Consider the following 22374-nt stretch of genomic DNA (forward strand, 5'->3'; position numbering starts at 1 on the left):
ACCCCCCCCCCCCCCCACCCCCCCCCCCCCCCACCCCCCCCCCCCCCCACCCCCCCCCCCCCCCACCCCCCCCCCCCCCCACCCCCCCCCCCCCCCACCCCCCCCCCCCCCCACCCCCCCCCCCCCCCACCCCCCCCCCCCCCCACCCCCCCCCCCCCCCACCCCCCCCCCCCCCCACCCCCCCCCCCCCCCACCCCCCCCCCCCCCCACCCCCCCCCCCCCCCACCCCCCCCCCCCCCCACCCCCCCCCCCCCCCACCCCCCCCCCCCCCCACCCCCCCCCCCCCCCACCCCCCCCCCCCCCCACCCCCCCCCCCCCCCACCCCCCCCCCCCCCCACCCCCCCCCCCCCCCACCCCCCCCCCCCCCCACCCCCCCCCCCCCCCACCCCCCCCCCCCCCCACCCCCCCCCCCCCCCACCCCCCCCCCCCCCCACCCCCCCCCCCCCCCACCCCCCCCCCCCCCCACCCCCCCCCCCCCCCACCCCCCCCCCCCCCCACCCCCCCCCCCCCCCACCCCCCCCCCCCCCCACCCCCCCCCCCCCCCACCCCCCCCCCCCCCCACCCCCCCCCCCCCCCACCCCCCCCCCCCCCCACCCCCCCCCCCCCCCACCCCCCCCCCCCCCCACCCCCCCCCCCCCCCACCCCCCCCCCCCCCCACCCCCCCCCCCCCCCACCCCCCCCCCCCCCCACCCCCCCCCCCCCCCACCCCCCCCCCCCCCCACCCCCCCCCCCCCCCACCCCCCCCCCCCCCCACCCCCCCCCCCCCCCACCCCCCCCCCCCCCCACCCCCCCCCCCCCCCACCCCCCCCCCCCCCCACCCCCCCCCCCCCCCACCCCCCCCCCCCCCCACCCCCCCCCCCCCCCACCCCCCCCCCCCCCCACCCCCCCCCCCCCCCACCCCCCCCCCCCCCCACCCCCCCCCCCCCCCACCCCCCCCCCCCCCCACCCCCCCCCCCCCCCACCCCCCCCCCCCCCCACCCCCCCCCCCCCCCACCCCCCCCCCCCCCCACCCCCCCCCCCCCCCACCCCCCCCCCCCCCCACCCCCCCCCCCCCCCACCCCCCCCCCCCCCCACCCCCCCCCCCCCCCACCCCCCCCCCCCCCCACCCCCCCCCCCCCCCACCCCCCCCCCCCCCCACCCCCCCCCCCCCCCACCCCCCCCCCCCCCCACCCCCCCCCCCCCCCACCCCCCCCCCCCCCCACCCCCCCCCCCCCCCACCCCCCCCCCCCCCCACCCCCCCCCCCCCCCACCCCCCCCCCCCCCCACCCCCCCCCCCCCCCACCCCCCCCCCCCCCCACCCCCCCCCCCCCCCACCCCCCCCCCCCCCCACCCCCCCCCCCCCCCACCCCCCCCCCCCCCCACCCCCCCCCCCCCCCACCCCCCCCCCCCCCCACCCCCCCCCCCCCCCACCCCCCCCCCCCCCCACCCCCCCCCCCCCCCACCCCCCCCCCCCCCCACCCCCCCCCCCCCCCACCCCCCCCCCCCCCCACCCCCCCCCCCCCCCACCCCCCCCCCCCCCCACCCCCCCCCCCCCCCACCCCCCCCCCCCCCCACCCCCCCCCCCCCCCACCCCCCCCCCCCCCCACCCCCCCCCCCCCCCACCCCCCCCCCCCCCCACCCCCCCCCCCCCCCACCCCCCCCCCCCCCCACCCCCCCCCCCCCCCACCCCCCCCCCCCCCCACCCCCCCCCCCCCCCACCCCCCCCCCCCCCCACCCCCCCCCCCCCCCACCCCCCCCCCCCCCCACCCCCCCCCCCCCCCACCCCCCCCCCCCCCCACCCCCCCCCCCCCCCACCCCCCCCCCCCCCCACCCCCCCCCCCCCCCACCCCCCCCCCCCCCCACCCCCCCCCCCCCCCACCCCCCCCCCCCCCCACCCCCCCCCCCCCCCACCCCCCCCCCCCCCCACCCCCCCCCCCCCCCACCCCCCCCCCCCCCCACCCCCCCCCCCCCCCACCCCCCCCCCCCCCCACCCCCCCCCCCCCCCACCCCCCCCCCCCCCCACCCCCCCCCCCCCCCACCCCCCCCCCCCCCCACCCCCCCCCCCCCCCACCCCCCCCCCCCCCCACCCCCCCCCCCCCCCACCCCCCCCCCCCCCCACCCCCCCCCCCCCCCACCCCCCCCCCCCCCCACCCCCCCCCCCCCCCACCCCCCCCCCCCCCCACCCCCCCCCCCCCCCACCCCCCCCCCCCCCCACCCCCCCCCCCCCCCACCCCCCCCCCCCCCCACCCCCCCCCCCCCCCACCCCCCCCCCCCCCCACCCCCCCCCCCCCCCACCCCCCCCCCCCCCCACCCCCCCCCCCCCCCACCCCCCCCCCCCCCCACCCCCCCCCCCCCCCACCCCCCCCCCCCCCCACCCCCCCCCCCCCCCACCCCCCCCCCCCCCCACCCCCCCCCCCCCCCACCCCCCCCCCCCCCCACCCCCCCCCCCCCCCACCCCCCCCCCCCCCCACCCCCCCCCCCCCCCACCCCCCCCCCCCCCCACCCCCCCCCCCCCCCACCCCCCCCCCCCCCCACCCCCCCCCCCCCCCACCCCCCCCCCCCCCCACCCCCCCCCCCCCCCACCCCCCCCCCCCCCCACCCCCCCCCCCCCCCACCCCCCCCCCCCCCCACCCCCCCCCCCCCCCACCCCCCCCCCCCCCCACCCCCCCCCCCCCCCACCCCCCCCCCCCCCCACCCCCCCCCCCCCCCACCCCCCCCCCCCCCCACCCCCCCCCCCCCCCACCCCCCCCCCCCCCCACCCCCCCCCCCCCCCACCCCCCCCCCCCCCCACCCCCCCCCCCCCCCACCCCCCCCCCCCCCCACCCCCCCCCCCCCCCACCCCCCCCCCCCCCCACCCCCCCCCCCCCCCACCCCCCCCCCCCCCCACCCCCCCCCCCCCCCACCCCCCCCCCCCCCCACCCCCCCCCCCCCCCACCCCCCCCCCCCCCCACCCCCCCCCCCCCCCACCCCCCCCCCCCCCCACCCCCCCCCCCCCCCACCCCCCCCCCCCCCCACCCCCCCCCCCCCCCACCCCCCCCCCCCCCCACCCCCCCCCCCCCCCACCCCCCCCCCCCCCCACCCCCCCCCCCCCCCACCCCCCCCCCCCCCCACCCCCCCCCCCCCCCACCCCCCCCCCCCCCCACCCCCCCCCCCCCCCACCCCCCCCCCCCCCCACCCCCCCCCCCCCCCACCCCCCCCCCCCCCCACCCCCCCCCCCCCCCACCCCCCCCCCCCCCCACCCCCCCCCCCCCCCACCCCCCCCCCCCCCCACCCCCCCCCCCCCCCACCCCCCCCCCCCCCCACCCCCCCCCCCCCCCACCCCCCCCCCCCCCCACCCCCCCCCCCCCCCACCCCCCCCCCCCCCCACCCCCCCCCCCCCCCACCCCCCCCCCCCCCCACCCCCCCCCCCCCCCACCCCCCCCCCCCCCCACCCCCCCCCCCCCCCACCCCCCCCCCCCCCCACCCCCCCCCCCCCCCACCCCCCCCCCCCCCCACCCCCCCCCCCCCCCACCCCCCCCCCCCCCCACCCCCCCCCCCCCCCACCCCCCCCCCCCCCCACCCCCCCCCCCCCCCACCCCCCCCCCCCCCCACCCCCCCCCCCCCCCACCCCCCCCCCCCCCCACCCCCCCCCCCCCCCACCCCCCCCCCCCCCCACCCCCCCCCCCCCCCACCCCCCCCCCCCCCCACCCCCCCCCCCCCCCACCCCCCCCCCCCCCCACCCCCCCCCCCCCCCACCCCCCCCCCCCCCCACCCCCCCCCCCCCCCACCCCCCCCCCCCCCCACCCCCCCCCCCCCCCACCCCCCCCCCCCCCCACCCCCCCCCCCCCCCACCCCCCCCCCCCCCCACCCCCCCCCCCCCCCACCCCCCCCCCCCCCCACCCCCCCCCCCCCCCACCCCCCCCCCCCCCCACCCCCCCCCCCCCCCACCCCCCCCCCCCCCCACCCCCCCCCCCCCCCACCCCCCCCCCCCCCCACCCCCCCCCCCCCCCACCCCCCCCCCCCCCCACCCCCCCCCCCCCCCACCCCCCCCCCCCCCCACCCCCCCCCCCCCCCACCCCCCCCCCCCCCCACCCCCCCCCCCCCCCACCCCCCCCCCCCCCCACCCCCCCCCCCCCCCACCCCCCCCCCCCCCCACCCCCCCCCCCCCCCACCCCCCCCCCCCCCCACCCCCCCCCCCCCCCACCCCCCCCCCCCCCCACCCCCCCCCCCCCCCACCCCCCCCCCCCCCCACCCCCCCCCCCCCCCACCCCCCCCCCCCCCCACCCCCCCCCCCCCCCACCCCCCCCCCCCCCCACCCCCCCCCCCCCCCACCCCCCCCCCCCCCCACCCCCCCCCCCCCCCACCCCCCCCCCCCCCCACCCCCCCCCCCCCCCACCCCCCCCCCCCCCCACCCCCCCCCCCCCCCACCCCCCCCCCCCCCCACCCCCCCCCCCCCCCACCCCCCCCCCCCCCCACCCCCCCCCCCCCCCACCCCCCCCCCCCCCCACCCCCCCCCCCCCCCACCCCCCCCCCCCCCCACCCCCCCCCCCCCCCACCCCCCCCCCCCCCCACCCCCCCCCCCCCCCACCCCCCCCCCCCCCCACCCCCCCCCCCCCCCACCCCCCCCCCCCCCCACCCCCCCCCCCCCCCACCCCCCCCCCCCCCCACCCCCCCCCCCCCCCACCCCCCCCCCCCCCCACCCCCCCCCCCCCCCACCCCCCCCCCCCCCCACCCCCCCCCCCCCCCACCCCCCCCCCCCCCCACCCCCCCCCCCCCCCACCCCCCCCCCCCCCCACCCCCCCCCCCCCCCACCCCCCCCCCCCCCCACCCCCCCCCCCCCCCACCCCCCCCCCCCCCCACCCCCCCCCCCCCCCACCCCCCCCCCCCCCCACCCCCCCCCCCCCCCACCCCCCCCCCCCCCCACCCCCCCCCCCCCCCACCCCCCCCCCCCCCCACCCCCCCCCCCCCCCACCCCCCCCCCCCCCCACCCCCCCCCCCCCCCACCCCCCCCCCCCCCCACCCCCCCCCCCCCCCACCCCCCCCCCCCCCCACCCCCCCCCCCCCCCACCCCCCCCCCCCCCCACCCCCCCCCCCCCCCACCCCCCCCCCCCCCCACCCCCCCCCCCCCCCACCCCCCCCCCCCCCCACCCCCCCCCCCCCCCACCCCCCCCCCCCCCCACCCCCCCCCCCCCCCACCCCCCCCCCCCCCCACCCCCCCCCCCCCCCACCCCCCCCCCCCCCCACCCCCCCCCCCCCCCACCCCCCCCCCCCCCCACCCCCCCCCCCCCCCACCCCCCCCCCCCCCCACCCCCCCCCCCCCCCACCCCCCCCCCCCCCCACCCCCCCCCCCCCCCACCCCCCCCCCCCCCCACCCCCCCCCCCCCCCACCCCCCCCCCCCCCCACCCCCCCCCCCCCCCACCCCCCCCCCCCCCCACCCCCCCCCCCCCCCACCCCCCCCCCCCCCCACCCCCCCCCCCCCCCACCCCCCCCCCCCCCCACCCCCCCCCCCCCCCACCCCCCCCCCCCCCCACCCCCCCCCCCCCCCACCCCCCCCCCCCCCCACCCCCCCCCCCCCCCACCCCCCCCCCCCCCCACCCCCCCCCCCCCCCACCCCCCCCCCCCCCCACCCCCCCCCCCCCCCACCCCCCCCCCCCCCCACCCCCCCCCCCCCCCACCCCCCCCCCCCCCCACCCCCCCCCCCCCCCACCCCCCCCCCCCCCCACCCCCCCCCCCCCCCACCCCCCCCCCCCCCCACCCCCCCCCCCCCCCACCCCCCCCCCCCCCCACCCCCCCCCCCCCCCACCCCCCCCCCCCCCCACCCCCCCCCCCCCCCACCCCCCCCCCCCCCCACCCCCCCCCCCCCCCACCCCCCCCCCCCCCCACCCCCCCCCCCCCCCACCCCCCCCCCCCCCCACCCCCCCCCCCCCCCACCCCCCCCCCCCCCCACCCCCCCCCCCCCCCACCCCCCCCCCCCCCCACCCCCCCCCCCCCCCACCCCCCCCCCCCCCCACCCCCCCCCCCCCCCACCCCCCCCCCCCCCCACCCCCCCCCCCCCCCACCCCCCCCCCCCCCCACCCCCCCCCCCCCCCACCCCCCCCCCCCCCCACCCCCCCCCCCCCCCACCCCCCCCCCCCCCCACCCCCCCCCCCCCCCACCCCCCCCCCCCCCCACCCCCCCCCCCCCCCACCCCCCCCCCCCCCCACCCCCCCCCCCCCCCACCCCCCCCCCCCCCCACCCCCCCCCCCCCCCACCCCCCCCCCCCCCCACCCCCCCCCCCCCCCACCCCCCCCCCCCCCCACCCCCCCCCCCCCCCACCCCCCCCCCCCCCCACCCCCCCCCCCCCCCACCCCCCCCCCCCCCCACCCCCCCCCCCCCCCACCCCCCCCCCCCCCCACCCCCCCCCCCCCCCACCCCCCCCCCCCCCCACCCCCCCCCCCCCCCACCCCCCCCCCCCCCCACCCCCCCCCCCCCCCACCCCCCCCCCCCCCCACCCCCCCCCCCCCCCACCCCCCCCCCCCCCCACCCCCCCCCCCCCCCACCCCCCCCCCCCCCCACCCCCCCCCCCCCCCACCCCCCCCCCCCCCCACCCCCCCCCCCCCCCACCCCCCCCCCCCCCCACCCCCCCCCCCCCCCACCCCCCCCCCCCCCCACCCCCCCCCCCCCCCACCCCCCCCCCCCCCCACCCCCCCCCCCCCCCACCCCCCCCCCCCCCCACCCCCCCCCCCCCCCACCCCCCCCCCCCCCCACCCCCCCCCCCCCCCACCCCCCCCCCCCCCCACCCCCCCCCCCCCCCACCCCCCCCCCCCCCCACCCCCCCCCCCCCCCACCCCCCCCCCCCCCCACCCCCCCCCCCCCCCACCCCCCCCCCCCCCCACCCCCCCCCCCCCCCACCCCCCCCCCCCCCCACCCCCCCCCCCCCCCACCCCCCCCCCCCCCCACCCCCCCCCCCCCCCACCCCCCCCCCCCCCCACCCCCCCCCCCCCCCACCCCCCCCCCCCCCCACCCCCCCCCCCCCCCACCCCCCCCCCCCCCCACCCCCCCCCCCCCCCACCCCCCCCCCCCCCCACCCCCCCCCCCCCCCACCCCCCCCCCCCCCCACCCCCCCCCCCCCCCACCCCCCCCCCCCCCCACCCCCCCCCCCCCCCACCCCCCCCCCCCCCCACCCCCCCCCCCCCCCACCCCCCCCCCCCCCCACCCCCCCCCCCCCCCACCCCCCCCCCCCCCCACCCCCCCCCCCCCCCACCCCCCCCCCCCCCCACCCCCCCCCCCCCCCACCCCCCCCCCCCCCCACCCCCCCCCCCCCCCACCCCCCCCCCCCCCCACCCCCCCCCCCCCCCACCCCCCCCCCCCCCCACCCCCCCCCCCCCCCACCCCCCCCCCCCCCCACCCCCCCCCCCCCCCACCCCCCCCCCCCCCCACCCCCCCCCCCCCCCACCCCCCCCCCCCCCCACCCCCCCCCCCCCCCACCCCCCCCCCCCCCCACCCCCCCCCCCCCCCCCCCCCCCCCCCCCCCACCCCCCCCCTCCCCCACCCTCCCCCCCCCCCAGCACACCCCCCCCCCACCCCCCCCCCCCCTCCCCCCCCCCCCCCCCCACCCCCCCCCCCCCCCCCCCCCCCCCACCCCCCCCCCCCCCCCCCCCCCCCCCCCCCATTCCTCCTTCAACGTAACTTATTTCCAAGTCAGCAGGCCTAAAATCGGGCCTACAATTACAGGTTACCCAAGTAGTTCTGAACTGCTTTCACTTTTTACTCCTGATGGGGCCTCGAGAAACTGAGACATCGTTTCCAAGCATAGTTTTTTATTGCAAAGCCGGAAAAATGAGAGGTCCATTTGTTTCAATTAAAATGAAACTTTTTTTTCATCGTAACACCAAAAAAATCTAATGGAGAAGCTGTCAACTTTTACGTGTCAGGCCCGTCGGCAGCAGGCGAGCGGCGACCTCACGTTTCTGGAGAAGGTGGAGGAAGACATTCACAAAGACTTGGAACGTTCCATGCAGGAGCTCCAAGTGACCCACGCAGAAACCGTTCAAGAGCTCGAAAAGACGCGCAACATGTTAATTGTACAGCACAAAATTAACAAAGACTATCAGGTATGTCATTTTCGCTCTCCGTGCACTTGGCTGCTGGTATGTCTCTCATTATGTCTTTAAAGGAATTAAATAGAATCTGATTATTGAGATTAATGAATCCCAGGACTTTTAATAGGGCACCTAACCAAGTCCTAATGAGTTGAAGTCTGCTGAACTTTGCTATCACAGCCAAGCGCTTGAGTCTCACAACCGGCCCGGAAACCTCCCTATCTTCCAGTCCAAACACATCCGGAGAGATCTGCCCAACTTGTACAGGCTGGTTTGTGATTTGCAGAGTTTGGGGGTGTTGAGTCAGTGTTTTCGCTCTGCAGAATTGCGTTAATTGAGTATTTCATTTGTTGAGGCCAAAGAGGAGGAGGGGACATTGAAGCAAATAACAAAAAATATACTCAACATGAATTGATCGCACAATAGAGCAGTTGAAACAGCTCGAAGGAAAACTTCCCTTTCCTGTAGCCGCTAAGAGCAGGTGAACTCTAATCTGGGAGACCAGGTTTCATTCCCCTCTCCTCCTCATGAACAGCGGACTCTAACACGGTGAACTGAATTTTGTTTCCCCACTCCTCTACATGAAACCTGGGTGACCTTGAGCCAGTCACAGTTCTCTCAGAACTCTCCCAGTCCCACCTACCTGGAGCAGTAGTGGCGTAGGAGGTTAAGAGCTCATGTAGCTAATCTGGAGGAACCGGGTTTGATTCCCAGCTCTGCCACTTGAGCTGTGGAGGCTTATCTGGGGAATTCATATTAGCCTGTACACTCCCACACATGCTAGCTGGGTGACCTTGGGCTAGTCACAGCTTCTCAGAGCTCTCTCAGCCCCACCCACCTCACAGGGTGTTTGTTGTGAGGGGGGAAGGGCAAGGAGATTGTCAGCCCCTTTGAGTCTCCTGCAGGAGAGAAAGGGGGGATATAAATCCAAACTCTTCTTCTTCTTCTTTTACCTCACAAGGTGTCTGTTGTGAGGAGAGGAAGGGAAGCAATTTGTCAGCCATTTTTGCAGCTGGGTGTAGAGTTCAAACTTCTAAAGCAGCCTTTGGAAGGGAAGTGGGCATTTTTAATAGGGGGCATTCGAAGAGATGCTTAACTTGAGGAAGTGTTTCCAGTAAGGAAAAGACTGAGTGAGATCGTTCACCTGTCCTCCTCCTTCCCACATACCCACAGAACTGCTTTTACAGTTCAAATACTACCCTGGGAAATCCAGATTTCCTCAAATCCCATTCGGCTTGATCCAAAGATTTTATAGTTAGGGAAAATAGCGCAACGATGCTTGTCTGTTCGTTTTCCTTTCACTCTTCTTTATGTCATCAGGCAGAAGTGGAAGCAGTAACACAGAAGATGGAGGCGGTGCAGCAGGATTATGAGTTAAAACTGGAACAGTACGTCCATCTCCTTGATGTTAGGGCTACACGTATCCGTAAACTAGAAGGTATGTTGGTTCACTGAACGTTCCCAAATGCTTAGCAGACTCAATCCCAATTCAGTGGCTTAATATTCCAGCTCTCATGATGCTTGTTTTTTTTTAACTCTTTTACCAGCCAATTTTAATTTCCATTGTATAATTTATATATATGCCATTAAAGGTTTCATCATCATCATCAGGTATGTTGGTCAGAATACTGATTTTAATGTTGGGAAATCCTCAAGTGCTTTCCATTTCCTGAAAAGTGGAAGTGGAACACAGGTAGGGACGTCGTAAGTGTGACTTAGTGCAAGGGGCAACCGTGGTTTTTCCCTTGCCTTTCCACCTACATCAGAGCTGTTGTGCAAGCAGGAATTTTGTACTGGATCTAACCCATTGGATCCAGCTTGGTGGAAGTGAGTTGTTAGGGTGAATCTTTGAATGACAGGCAGAAAAGAAGAAATACGAATGGCAACAAAAGAAATCAAGTCCCCTGCCTCTTTGTTTCATAGCCCAACTGAAGGATATCGCTTATGGAACCAAGCAGTACAGATTCAGGTCAGAAATAATGCCAGACGATCCAGTTGACGAGTTTGACGAAACTGCCCGCTTGGAGCGGGGTGAGAACTTGTTTGAAATCCACATCGGCAAAGTGACGTTTTCTGCAGAAGCTGCGAAGGCGTTCCGCGACCAGGAACCCGCTACTTTCTGTACCTATTCTTTCTACGATTTTGAATTGCAGATGACTCCAGTCGTCCGGGGCCTTAATCCAATATACAACTTCACTTCTCAATATCTCGTTCGGGTGGATGACTTCTTTTTGCAGTACATTCAGAGAAACGCTGCCACGCTTGAAGTCCACCACGCCTATGGCGTGGACTTTGAAACATCTGCTGCATGCCAACTGAGATTCAATGAAATACTGGAGAAGAATGGCAGAATTTACAGTTCAGCCATGTTAGTAGGTAAGCATCAGGTATGCCCCCCCTCCCCTTGCAATGTATATTTGCTCCTTGGGAATGTTTGAAAGTCTGCCTTTTTGGCTGTCAAGCTTGCAAAGTGGCTCCCAGCAAAGAATAATAATAGAAACCTCAATATGGTCTGTTAATTAATTCCAGTAGAAACTACTGTAAATTGGTCCCTTCTCATCAGGAAGTATAGTTGGCATCAATGAGAGGCTGGGTATTTTCCAAAATAGCTGCACAGTCGTGGAAGGGAGTAACAGGAAAAATGCAGTATCTCTCAATCCTTTTGGGTGTGACTTTTAGGGTGTGGAGCATTGAAGAGACCAAATGGGATATCTGGAGATATAGAAGTTTGTTGGAACAAAGCGTTTTAATTTGGGAAGGATTTTGTAGCATATTGGAGCATATTCCTTGTATCAAATATGCACACTGTTCCGAGCCACTCTAGCTTTGGAAGAGCAGTATATAAATATATGTACTGTCGAAGGCTTTCATGGCCGGATTCAACTGGTTGTGGTGGCCGTGGTCTGGTGGATCTTGTTCCTAACGTTTCGCCTGCATCTGTGGCTGCCGTCAGAAAAAAAACCCTAAAGCATATTAGAGTTTAACAAAATTTACTAATATTTTGAAGCATACAAACCACAAAAGCAAAACAATGATCATTAGTAGATTATTGGTAACCGGCAGAATCTGACCACTTATGAATGAATAAGAAGCAATTCAACTGGGGGAAATAACAAAGAAGACAAGGAAGATTTAAAGGATTGTCAAAGGCACTGGACACAGTGTGTAACAGACTTCTCTCTGTGGTACACCTCTGAAGATGCCAGCCACAGATGCAGGCGAAACGTTATGAACAAGATCCACCAAACCACGGCCACACAGCGAGAAAACCCACCACAACCAGTATATAAACACTTTTTCCCAAATACACAAAAGAAATCACTTCCAAATCAAAATTAGCTGCGATTTTCAACAAAGAGCCCGTTTCTCAAAATGAAACTAAACGGGCTTTTAGCCTTACCTTTCAAAATCACATGAATCCTGTTTTGTGCCTGTTACTCCATTACTTTCCTGGCAGCTCATACAGACATAATGTTCCCAATTACTTAACAGTGGTTAACCAGGAGAGGTAGGTCTCGCTTCAGGGTCTAGGGCATAAAGGATGACCCAACAGAGACCTTGCATGTAGAACACAGCAGAACATAACAGCTTCCTGCTTTCGATAAGGATCATAAAGCATATTAAAAGCATCCATTGATAGCGCGATCCAAATTATTTTAGAAATCGTTTTTTATTCTTTCTGTGCCAAAGTCATGGGCTGATTCTGTTTTGGACTTTTTTTTTAAAGAGCTTCGGGGTCCTGCACGCCTCTTTCGTTTTTTATTAAACTTCTCGTTTGATAACATGGGTTTGCTGTCGGGTCTTGTTCTGCAAAGATTACCCAACACTTCATCTGCTTTTTTCAAAACTGGAGCCTCGCTGCCAAACTTCGCAGCGAGGGCTGAGGTTCTCTGGACTTTTAATGGAGTGTTTTATATTGCTTAATACTGTGTAAATTGTTCTAATGATCCTCTGGGTCGTTTGATGCGCAATATGGAAAGTACTGCAAAACAGAACTGGGAAGGGGGCGGATTCCATTTGTTACAGAAAACGTTTCTAGCAGCGAGACATCTGGAACCATTATTATTATTGCTATTATTATAAAGCTATGCTGTGATTTTTGGATCAGGGATGTACAGATGCTTTTTTTTTCATTTCGTTCAGTTTCTGTACAGTGTCAGGAAGACCATTATTGGGCAATTTTGTTTCTCTCTGTGGCGCAGTATGGAGTTAATTCCTACTGGTGGAGTGAGGGTGAGGCATATTTCCATGTGTTTGGGTGGAGTTGGTTTGCAGTTGCATTTTCAACAGCCCACTGTCTTGCTTTGAATAATTATCCCTAACTGAAACAGAGTGTGTCAACTGCAAATGAACACCACCTGGACACATGCAAACACCACCTGCAAATGAACACCACCTGGACACATGCACCTCCCCTCCTGTGAGGTAGAGTAAACAAATACCTAACCACCCAAATCACTCAAGAAGAAAAAGAATTTGGATTTATACCCCACCTTTCTCTCCTGTAAGGAGTCTCTAAGCCAAACTTTTCCCTTCCTCTCCTCACAACAGACACCTTGTGAGGCAGGTGTGGCTGAGAGAGTTCCAAAGTACTGTGACTAGCCCAAGGTCACCCAGTAGGAATGTCGGAGTGCAGAAACACATCTGGTTCACCAGATAAGCCTCTGCCACTCAGGTGCAGGAGTGGGGAATCAAACCCGGTTCTCCAGATTAGAATCCACCCGTTCTTAACCACTACACCACATTGGCTCTCAACACTGTGCCATGGAGAGAAACGCATCTTACTGTGACATATCTCTGATGATGCCAGTCATAGAGTCAGGCAAAATATTAGGAGCAAAAACTACCAGACCACAAAAAATATCACACAGCTTGGGAAACCCACAACAGCCTGTTGACTCCAGCCATGAAAGCTTTCGACAATACATTTCTATAAACTTTTGTCAATATGGTTGTTGGAACGGGCGGCTACAATTTTGTCTTAAGTTTGGGGAAAATGTGAAAGAGACAGACTTTTGAATGGAATAAAAGTTGTTATGAAATTCAGTAGCATCCCTATTTTACATCACGCCTGTGTACTTCTGGAACATGTGACAGTCTAATCTCAGGGGATACCATTTGTGTTTGTTTTGTAGGAATTGGAGGAGATATTCAGAACTATGGCTCTGTGGAATACTGGGTCAGGCTAAGGGTCCCCATGGACCAAGCCATCAGGCTGTATAAAGAGCGGGCAAAAGCTCTGGGATACATAACAACCAACTTAAAAGAGCAGGCAAGCAAATAATTTTCTCCCCGTTGTCTTGATTCTGTTTCTTTGTGTTCCTTCTCTCCAAAGCATAGACTGCATAGAATTTCCTAGTATGTTTGAGTTAGTTCCATAATGCTGAAGTCACATGGAACTTCTTGGTTTTGCTCTTTCATTTAAGGTAAGAGCACACAGACCTTCATATTCTGATCCCAAGCCATTTAGGGCAAGAACCAGCACTTTGAATTCGCTCAGAAGCGGTGTGCGTCCACTGAAGATCTCTCAGTGCGTGGTCTTTTTAGCAGCAAAAAAAAAGCCCTAAACAGCATTTTTAATTAGCATTCTCTCTCTTTTTTTTAATCCAGTCAGCTCAAGCTCACTGCCCATCCCAAGTCTTAAACGAACTCCATATCACAATAAAAAGTTGCAGCGATCTGCAGGGCCGGAAAAGTGACCTCCAGCCGAACCCTTACGTGGTCTACAAGTTCTTTGATTTTGCAGACCACGACACGGCCATCATTCCCAGCAGCAACCACCCCCAGTTTGCCGACCACGTGTGTTTCCCAGTGCCGATGAATGCCGACCTTGACCGCTACTTGAAATCCGAATCCTTGAGCCTATATGTCTTTGATGACAGTGAGGCAGAAGACGGGGTTTATATTGGAAAAGCAAATGTCCCCTTAATCTCTTTGGCTCACGACAGGTACATTTCAGGTAAGAGTTCAGTATTTCAGGAGTTCACTTGAAATTCCAAGCTCAGTCCACTCACATTTTATTGGCTTACTTCAAGGAATGATGACATGTCATTCCATAAGCAGCTTGAGGTGCCAAACAACTTGCTTACGAAGTGGACAGAGGAAACCAGAAGTGAAAAACAGTCTTCCCCAATGCACTGGTTTTCCTATCCAGTCTTCAGCAATGCACTGGATTCCTAGATCCAATTTCTTTCTTCTGTCGCATCTTCCTTAGATGGAGAGAGACTTTCTTGATCCAAGGAAGTCTTTCTTCAGCCATGAAGTCTTGGACGAAGCCTTGCTGGAAAAGAGTGGTTGAATCTAACTTGATGGAACAGAATTATAGACTTCTGCCCAGTCGACTGGACCCAGTAGTTATTTTCACAAATAGAAAGGATAAGAAGGAAAGCCCTGCTGGGTCAAACCAGTGGTCCACCTAGTCCTGAGGTCTGCAACCTGCGGCTCTCCAGATGTTCATGGACTACAATTCCCATCAGCCCCTGCCAGCATGGCCAATCCAACAAAAGGGCACAAGGCCTTTCCCTGATGTTACCTCCTGGCACTGGTATCAGGGGCATATCTAGGGAAAATGGAGCCTGGGGCAAAATCTTGAGTTTTTCGCCCTCCCCTTCGGGCTCCATTTTCCCTAGATACCGGGGGGGCGGGGCGGGGGGGAGAGATCAAGCTGTCTGCCGATCTCACAGAGGAGCACCAGGTTGGCGCCGGTGCCCAGGTCTACCGTTCAGAAGCCAGCGCAACGCCCAGGTCTTCCACCCAAAACCCGGCAAGGCACCCAGGTCTACCGCCTGAAACCGGCGAGCATGGCCCGGGCATGGAGGGAGCCGCCAGGCACCGTGCCGCAGGAGAGGCCAGGCACAAGGATCAGCTGGTGCCCAGCACCCCCCCCCCCAACATGATTAGATGGCATGCGCCCTGGGACATGTGATATAGCATGTCCTCGTGGTTGGTATGCCCCTGATTGATATTCAGAGGTTTATTGCCTCTGAAAGTGGAGGTTTCCTTCAGTCACCAAGGCTAGTAGCCCCTGATAGACCCTTCTCCATGAATCTGTCTAATCCCCCTTTCAAGGCTGCTTGTGCCTGGGGGGTCATCCCTACATCCTCTGGCAGTAAATTCCATATTTTAATACCTCGCTGCTTAAAGAAGTATTTCTACCAGTGCAAACAGGACTTCCTTGTCCTCCCCCACCCTTCTTCAACACAACAGGGGTCCCCAAAACACCACTGTTTCATCTGGTTTCTTTGAGGCCCCCAGTAGTCCTCCAAGAGGTCCTCCATCTAGTCTTCTGCCCTCTAATGAGTAGATAAACCAATAATGCTGGCTTTGTGCTTTCCTTTCAGGTACCTTTGAACTAACCAATTATGAAGGCCATTCCACCGGCACGGTGAGTGTGGAACTAAAATGGAAATATGCCTACTTGCCACCCAGTGGTTCTGTCGTGGCAGCGGATCTCACAGCTTACATCCAGAATGAGAAACCAGTAAAAGGCCAAGGAGAACCTCCAGTCCTTTCCCCTTCTTTCCCTTCACCAGCAACGGTATGTTGTCTAAACATCTCTGCTATCTTAAATCTCTGTTTCTTTACGAGTGCAATTCAGAGCAGGGGGGCAGTCCGTTCACATGGTGGCCAACTAGCAAGCCCACAGACAACATGACTGCGGTAGAAGTATCTTGCCTGTGTTCCACAGCACCTAATGCATAGGTGTCAAACGTGTGGCCCTCCAGATGTTATGGACTACAGTTCCCATCATCCCCTGCCAGCATGATGTTAGCAGGGGATGACGGGAACTGTAGTCCATAACATCTGGAGGGCCGCACGTTTGACACATATGACCTAATATAATAGGCGTGCTCCTCTGCTACTGGAGAAAATAGGTATGTATCATGACAAGTATTCATTTGGGCTAGTAGCCGTGGATATCCCTGCCCTCCATGAATATGTCCACTCCCCTCCTAAAGCTTTGCAGGCCAGCAGCCGTCCTCACTTCCTGATGCACAATTCAACAATGTAATGATATTCCAGATGTTTTCTGGACTGGGCCTGGAAGAGTTTGTAGGTACATATTCTATGACTTGATTAGTGTTTTGAGCTGGAGGAGATTCAAGTGAGTAATGGGGGGAGCTTTATATACAGGGGCAGTACCACCCAGGGGGACAAATGGGGTCAAATGTCCCCAGACTTTGGCCAATTAGCCACGCGGGGGGCGGGCGGGCGGAAAACCGTCCCACACCCCTCCTTGTTCCCTGATGACCTGGCGCAAAAAAAAGTTGTTTGATTGTGGTGGTGGAGGGCAGCCGCCCATATGGGGTGTTGGCCGGGGGGGGGGGGGGGGCTCAGATTTTGCACCAGGCTACATTTTCCCCAGATACACCTCTGTTTATGCATAAAGCAAATATTGCATGTCGGCATCATCAGCCTACGAAACGAGTAGCGAGGATGATTGGCGACGCTACTGGTTCTGACGGAGGTCTGTCATTGGTTTCTTAGAGGCCGCAGCCCAAGCCAAGACAGCGGGCAGCTCCGACGGATAAGAAAGTGTCTTTTGCAGATGTGGATACACTACCAGATCCGGTGAGCTCAAAGACCTGCTTTCACTCTTCTTCTGTGCATTGAGTCCTCGTAATGGCCTAACAATATTGTCAAGTCTTACTGTAGTTCCAACATTTCTGTCTAATGAATATGCAATCCTCTGGCAGCCCTTATGAAATCCCACAGGAACTATGAGTGGTCAAGAGGTACAGTGACTTCCCTCCCAGCCAGTGATCTTCACAGTAGACCCTCCAGTGGGACTCTTCATTTTGTCACATAAAACCAAACGGCCCCTGGCATTTCATGGTGGCACCGTTGATAGGTTGTGGATGGAGCTGGCTGTATAACCCTGACTCCAGCCCACCCAAAAGGTTTAACCCAAGGGATATCTCACCCTGGCTGTGTCTGTCAAGTGTGTGGACAGCACAGTGTGTTGGCCTTTTAGTTTTGGGTTAGTAGGATTTTGCTGAACAACTACTTTGGTACAGTTAACTAGAATCTTGTGCATTAACATAAGAAATATCTTCTCAAGGTACAATGCTATCTGGGCCATTTATGAAATATTAATTTATGAATAAATTAAATAGCACCAATCCACCCATAGATCTCTGGAGAGAGAATATAATGGTAAAAACAGCTATTTTATTTTTTTAACCAGTTACCAGGGTGTGAAAGGACATCTCTCCTTATCTCCTTATTGTTAACTCAGCAGCCTTTAGTAAGGCATTTATCTGAGTCTTTTCAAAGCCCAAGCTTAGAATGTCTACCAAATCAGTGGTACCTCAATCTAAATCATCACTCTTAGCTCTTCGCGCATGGATCTAAATTCCATACGTAATGGTTTTCTTGTTTGGCCTGGATGAAGCCATCCATTCATGTTCCTTTCCACCTCAAAAAAATACAGATTAAATACAGAATAGAATTAGGATTTTTGCAATAAAAAAATAATATCTGGAGAGTTCAAGGTCCGAAGAAGTTTAGGTGCACGCATGACCCATGTTGAGGTCAGCTATAATTATAGCTAGAAAATGAAACCTGCCGTTAAGCCATATTGAATAGTTTGCCCATGGCAAAGTGGCAGTTGTTGAGTGACTCACAGGTAGGTGACTGTTTCTGTGTTTAATCCTTATGATTTTAGAGTTCCATTCCTGAAAAGGAAAACAAAGAGACCAGGCGGAAGACCGAAGATGAAAAGCTGATTGTTTCAAACATGCCACAGGTACGAAGCAACTTAAATTCCGCTAAGTCATGAGCCAATTTAGATGTTGTGTTCTTTAGACCTAGGAGGTTGATAGCATGATTGCGGGCCTGATCAGTTTATTAAACTTTGGCTTTGAAACGCTGGTTTTAATTGTGTGTCTTATGAAGAGCCGATGATACCGTCGGAAACAATTATTTTATGTCTCTAGAGGGAAGGTATGTTAGATGGCTCTCCAAACAATTCGCTAGATCAGTCCGCCGTGGCGATTAGAATATTGAACTAGGAACTCATGAGTTCCAGCTCCCACTTAGCCGTGATGCTCACTAGAGACTTTGGACCGCTCACTGTCTCTCAACCTAACCTACTTCCTTGGGTTACTGAGGGGCTGAATTAGGAAGACTGGCGTACGGCCCCTTCAGCGCCTTTGAGGGAGAGAAAGGCAAAAATGTCATTGACAGGTACTGAGCTATGCAGCAATAAGATGGGTTGTTATGCTGCATATCCGGGGATGAGCTGGTCTAGGAAGGAAGGAAGGAAGGAAGGAAGGAAGGAAGGAAGGAAGGAAGGAAGGAAGGAAGGAAGGAAGGAAGGAAGGAAGGAAGGAAGGAAGGAAGGAAGGAAGGAAGGAAGGAAGGAAGGAAGGAAGGAAGGAAGGAAGGAAGGAAGGAAGGAAGGAAGGAAGGAAGGAAGGAAGGAAGGAAAGGAAGGAAAGGAAGGAAGGAAGGAAGGAAGGAAGGAAGGAAGGAAGGAAGGAAGGAAGGAAGGAAGGAAGGAAGGAAGGAAGGAAGGAAGGACTGGGCCCTCAGCTACCACCTGTGAAATCTGAGCCCACCAAAGAGCCATTGGCCAGATGAGCATGGTGCTTGCATGTTAACTTTGCACATGTAGCAAGATTGCATACATGGTGACTCAGTTTGCACGAGATGGACAGTCACACCAGTATAATGTATTGTCAGAGGCTTTCATGGCCAGAATCAACTGGCTGTTGTGGGTTTTCTAGGCTACGTGGCCATAGTCTGGTAGTTTTTGCTCCTAAAGAGCCAGCGTGGTGTAGTGCTTAAGAGCAGGTGGATTCTAATCTGGAGAACCGGGTTTGATTCCCCACTCCTCCACCTGAGTGGCAGAGGCTTATCTGGTGAACCAGATGTGTTTTCGCACTCCTACATTTCTGCTGGGTGACCTTGGGCTAGTCACAGTTCTCTCTGAATTCTCTCAGCCCCACCTGCCTCATGAGGTGTTTGTTGTGGGGAAAGGAAGGGGAAGTAGTTTGTAAGCCACCTTGAGTCTCCTTACAGGAGATAAAGGTGGGATATACCGGTAAATCCAAACTACTCCTCCACCACCACCATACCTCCTCCTCCACTACTACTACTACTACTACTGCTTCTGCTTCTGCTACTTCTTCTTCTTCTTCTATCCTGTTTCTGACAGCTCGCAAGCAAGGCCTGAAGGCTTCTCCGTGCTGTTGCCCCCAGCAAACAAAGTTCAGAGGTGAACAAATATTGAACCAGGAGGTTTCAAATAACCATCATGTCTAATAGCCACCAGTAGACATGTCTCTTACTGCCTCTGTCTACTCCTCTTGTAGAGAGAACCCTAAAGAGATCAGGTAGACTGCTCCCTGCTGCAGGAGGTTCACTAGTTCTCAGCCACTCCACAGAACCTAACAGTCAACAAGACTGGCTTGTTCAATTCCTAAGCAGCTTAAGAAATTCATTGCAAAATTCTAGAGGGAAAGTGTTAAGACACCTGCAAATTGAATGCTTTCCTGAATGGCTTTATACAGGTTTACAAGATATGTCATGTTATATATTAAAGAACCGAGAGCGTGATGCCAAGATCGATTAGAGTTCGTAGATCCAACACGCAAAGCGCTCCTGCTATGGGCTGCGGTCCAAGTTGGAAGTTGCATTCCTAATGGGAAATGCTCAGGCGTGCAACCTGCGTGCATTTAAATTCACAAAGTAGAACCCACACCATGAAGCTGTCAAAAGGAGAGCGCACATTGGTTTCAAACTCCTTTGATTAAAAAAAAAAAAGACCTCTAAATCTCAGATGCTGAGCTAAGCTACGTCAGAACTGCAGCTTAGAACTACTTATTTTTATTTTATTCATTTCATTCCATTTATAGGCCACCTTTCCCCTTAGGGGCTCAGGGTAATTGACAATAAAATCAATAAAATCACACATTCCAACGATGTACTGGTGCCGGTTACTGTACTAAAGGGAATATAAAAATATAAACTGTATAGCCTTAAAACCTCACTCCCTCCCAAGATTAAGGAAAAGGGAAATTGAAATGGAAGAAGGGAAAGGGAAAGGGAAGAGAGAGGAAAGAAGGAAAGAGGAGGCCAGTTTGAAGGATACCATTCCTGTCCTCAGCCATTGCAGATTGGACAACCCAAGCCAAGGGGTGGGAGGCGGCCCACCTCTGGAGCCAGTGCAGCCCTGTGCTGGTGTGGTTGTCATCCTGCCAGCAGAAGGGGCAAATGCAGCAATGACTTACCTGGGCAGGCGCTGTGCAGCTGCAGTGCCCAACCCAGTAGCCACCTTCCTTCCCTAGGACCGATGACATGGGAAGCTATGCAGGCGCAGCTGGGAGCATTCCGGGGGCGGGGCAGGCCAGGAGGTGGAGCTGGGAGCATTCTGGGGGCGGGGCAGGCCAGGAGGTGGAGCTGGGAGCATTCCGGGGGCGGGGCAGGCCAGGAGGTGGAGCTGGGAGCATTCCGGGGGCGGGGCAGGCCAGGAGGTGGAGCTGAGCTTAATCGGACAGCTCCTGTGGTAGAGCCTCCTTCTTTGGAGGTTTTTAAAGAGAGGCTGGATGTCCATCTGTCAGGTGTGCTTTGATTGTGTGTTCCTGCATTGCAGGGGGTTGGACTTGATGGCCCTTGGGGTCTCTTCCATGATTCTATGAAACAATGGAACCAGCTTTGGAGATATGCCACATTTTTCATGGCATATCTCTGTTATCCCCTATGGAGGATTTTTGCTGACTGTTCCCTTGTTTGGTTGGTTGTGGGTTTCTCGCTCTGGGGGGGAAGGGAAACCCTGTGGAAAGGGCAGTGCTGTGGCTGAATGGCACCGTCCCTGCCCAACCTGGGTGGGGCTCTTGAAGACAATCTCAGTTTAAGCTTTGTGGAACAAAATGCAAACGGTGGCTGCAAAAACTATCAAAGTACCCATCTGTGAACATTTCTGTCCTTCTCATATCATTCAAGGGTGTCTCCAAAACTGAAGCCGATGGCAGAGCAGAGAAAATGGCAGCAGACGTTCAAGAGGAAAGCGAAGATCTTTCTCAGCTCTCCGAAGGACAGTTTGCTGACCAGAGCTCAGCTACTTCTGAAGAAGATACAGAAATTACTGAAGAACTGGAACCAGAAGGTAGGTTTGTTGCTCTCTCTCTCTCTTTCCTCTTTTCTCAGCCTACGTTGTTGAAGACAGAGATGATCTCAGCGAAGGCCTTCATTTTGGTCTCCCCAAACGGGGGCGACGAGCATTGCTCTTTGGTCTAACATGCAACTTCATAATAACTGACAAAGGGGTGGGGGGGGGGGACTAGCTCCATCTGCAACCTGATTTCATGAAATATTAAAGGAAATTGGCTTCTGTTTTAAAATATCTTTATATTCCTTCTTCAGAAGACTAGAGCTTCCTCCTTCAGAAGAATATTTTAAAAGCGTCTGCTGCTTTTGTCTGCAGATAACAGCCGCTTGTAATGTCAAACAGAGAGAAAGTCTCAGACGATACGAGGCCAGCATGACTTATCACTGCACAGAACGAAAGGGGGTTCAAGGCAGCCCGATGCAAAGAATGAGGATTTGCAGGTCGCACTGCCTCACTTTATTATACACTCAGTATCCAGGAAGGGAGCTGAGAGAGCTTCTACTGAGGGCGGGAGAATCCCCCATTTGAGCTCCCTTGAGATAAACGGGGCTGGTATGAGCCGACAGATTTTCGATTTGTGGTGCATTCGAGTGCCACTGGAATGAACGACAGTAAGAACTGTTCAGCAGTGGAATGCACTACCTCGGCGTGTGGTTCGACAGTGGAATGCACTACCTAAGAGTGTGGTAGAGTCTCCTTTTGAGGTTTTTGAAGAGAGGCTCGATGACCATCTGTCAGGAGGGCTTTGATTATGTGTTCCTGCATTGCAGGGGGTTGGACTTGATGAAGTATCTTCCAACTCTATGATCCCATGTTCCTGTGAGATTGGCGTTCCCCCCTTTGAGTCAGAGCATAATTGAGTGACCGGGGTCCGCCTCTGTTGGCAGTGTGAACCAGTAGAAAGCAGAAAGGCTGAACCCAAATGGTCCTGCTACCCTTTGAATCCCAGTAAAGTCAACACGCACAGTTTAGTGTGCCCAAGGAACCTGCCTAAAATTCTCGTGCCTGTTTTGTTTAAATTAAGGCCTTCCATGTGCCATCAAATCGTAGATGACTTACAGCAGTGGTGGTGAACCTTTGGCACTCCAGATGTTATGGACTACCATGCTGGCAGGGGCTGATGGGAATTGTAGTCCATAACATCTGGAGTGCCAAAGGTTCACCACCACAGACTTACAGCGACCCCGGCAAAGGGCTTTTAAGATGGGAGAAGATGGGAG

General features: G+C 62.3%; 1 protein-coding gene across 1 annotated transcript in view; it reads left to right on the top strand.

The window, feature by feature from the left end:
- Positions 1-22374, top strand: part of RPGRIP1L (RPGRIP1 like) — a 75826-nt gene that overhangs the window by 22234 nt on the left and 31218 nt on the right. Inside the window, exons 8-16 of the mRNA XM_048516068.1 lie at positions 7873-8052; positions 9361-9478; positions 9964-10416; positions 13176-13312; positions 13651-13999; positions 15381-15577; positions 16528-16611; positions 17708-17788; positions 20989-21151. Coding sequence (XP_048372025.1) covers positions 7873-8052; positions 9361-9478; positions 9964-10416; positions 13176-13312; positions 13651-13999; positions 15381-15577; positions 16528-16611; positions 17708-17788; positions 20989-21151 — 1762 coding nt within the window. The remainder of the gene's footprint in view (positions 1-7872; positions 8053-9360; positions 9479-9963; positions 10417-13175; positions 13313-13650; positions 14000-15380; positions 15578-16527; positions 16612-17707; positions 17789-20988; positions 21152-22374) is intronic.

Source organism: Sphaerodactylus townsendi, linkage group LG14, assembly GCF_021028975.2.
Source record: "Sphaerodactylus townsendi isolate TG3544 linkage group LG14, MPM_Stown_v2.3, whole genome shotgun sequence".
In the NCBI taxonomy this organism is placed as follows: domain Eukaryota; kingdom Metazoa; phylum Chordata; class Lepidosauria; order Squamata; family Sphaerodactylidae; genus Sphaerodactylus; species Sphaerodactylus townsendi.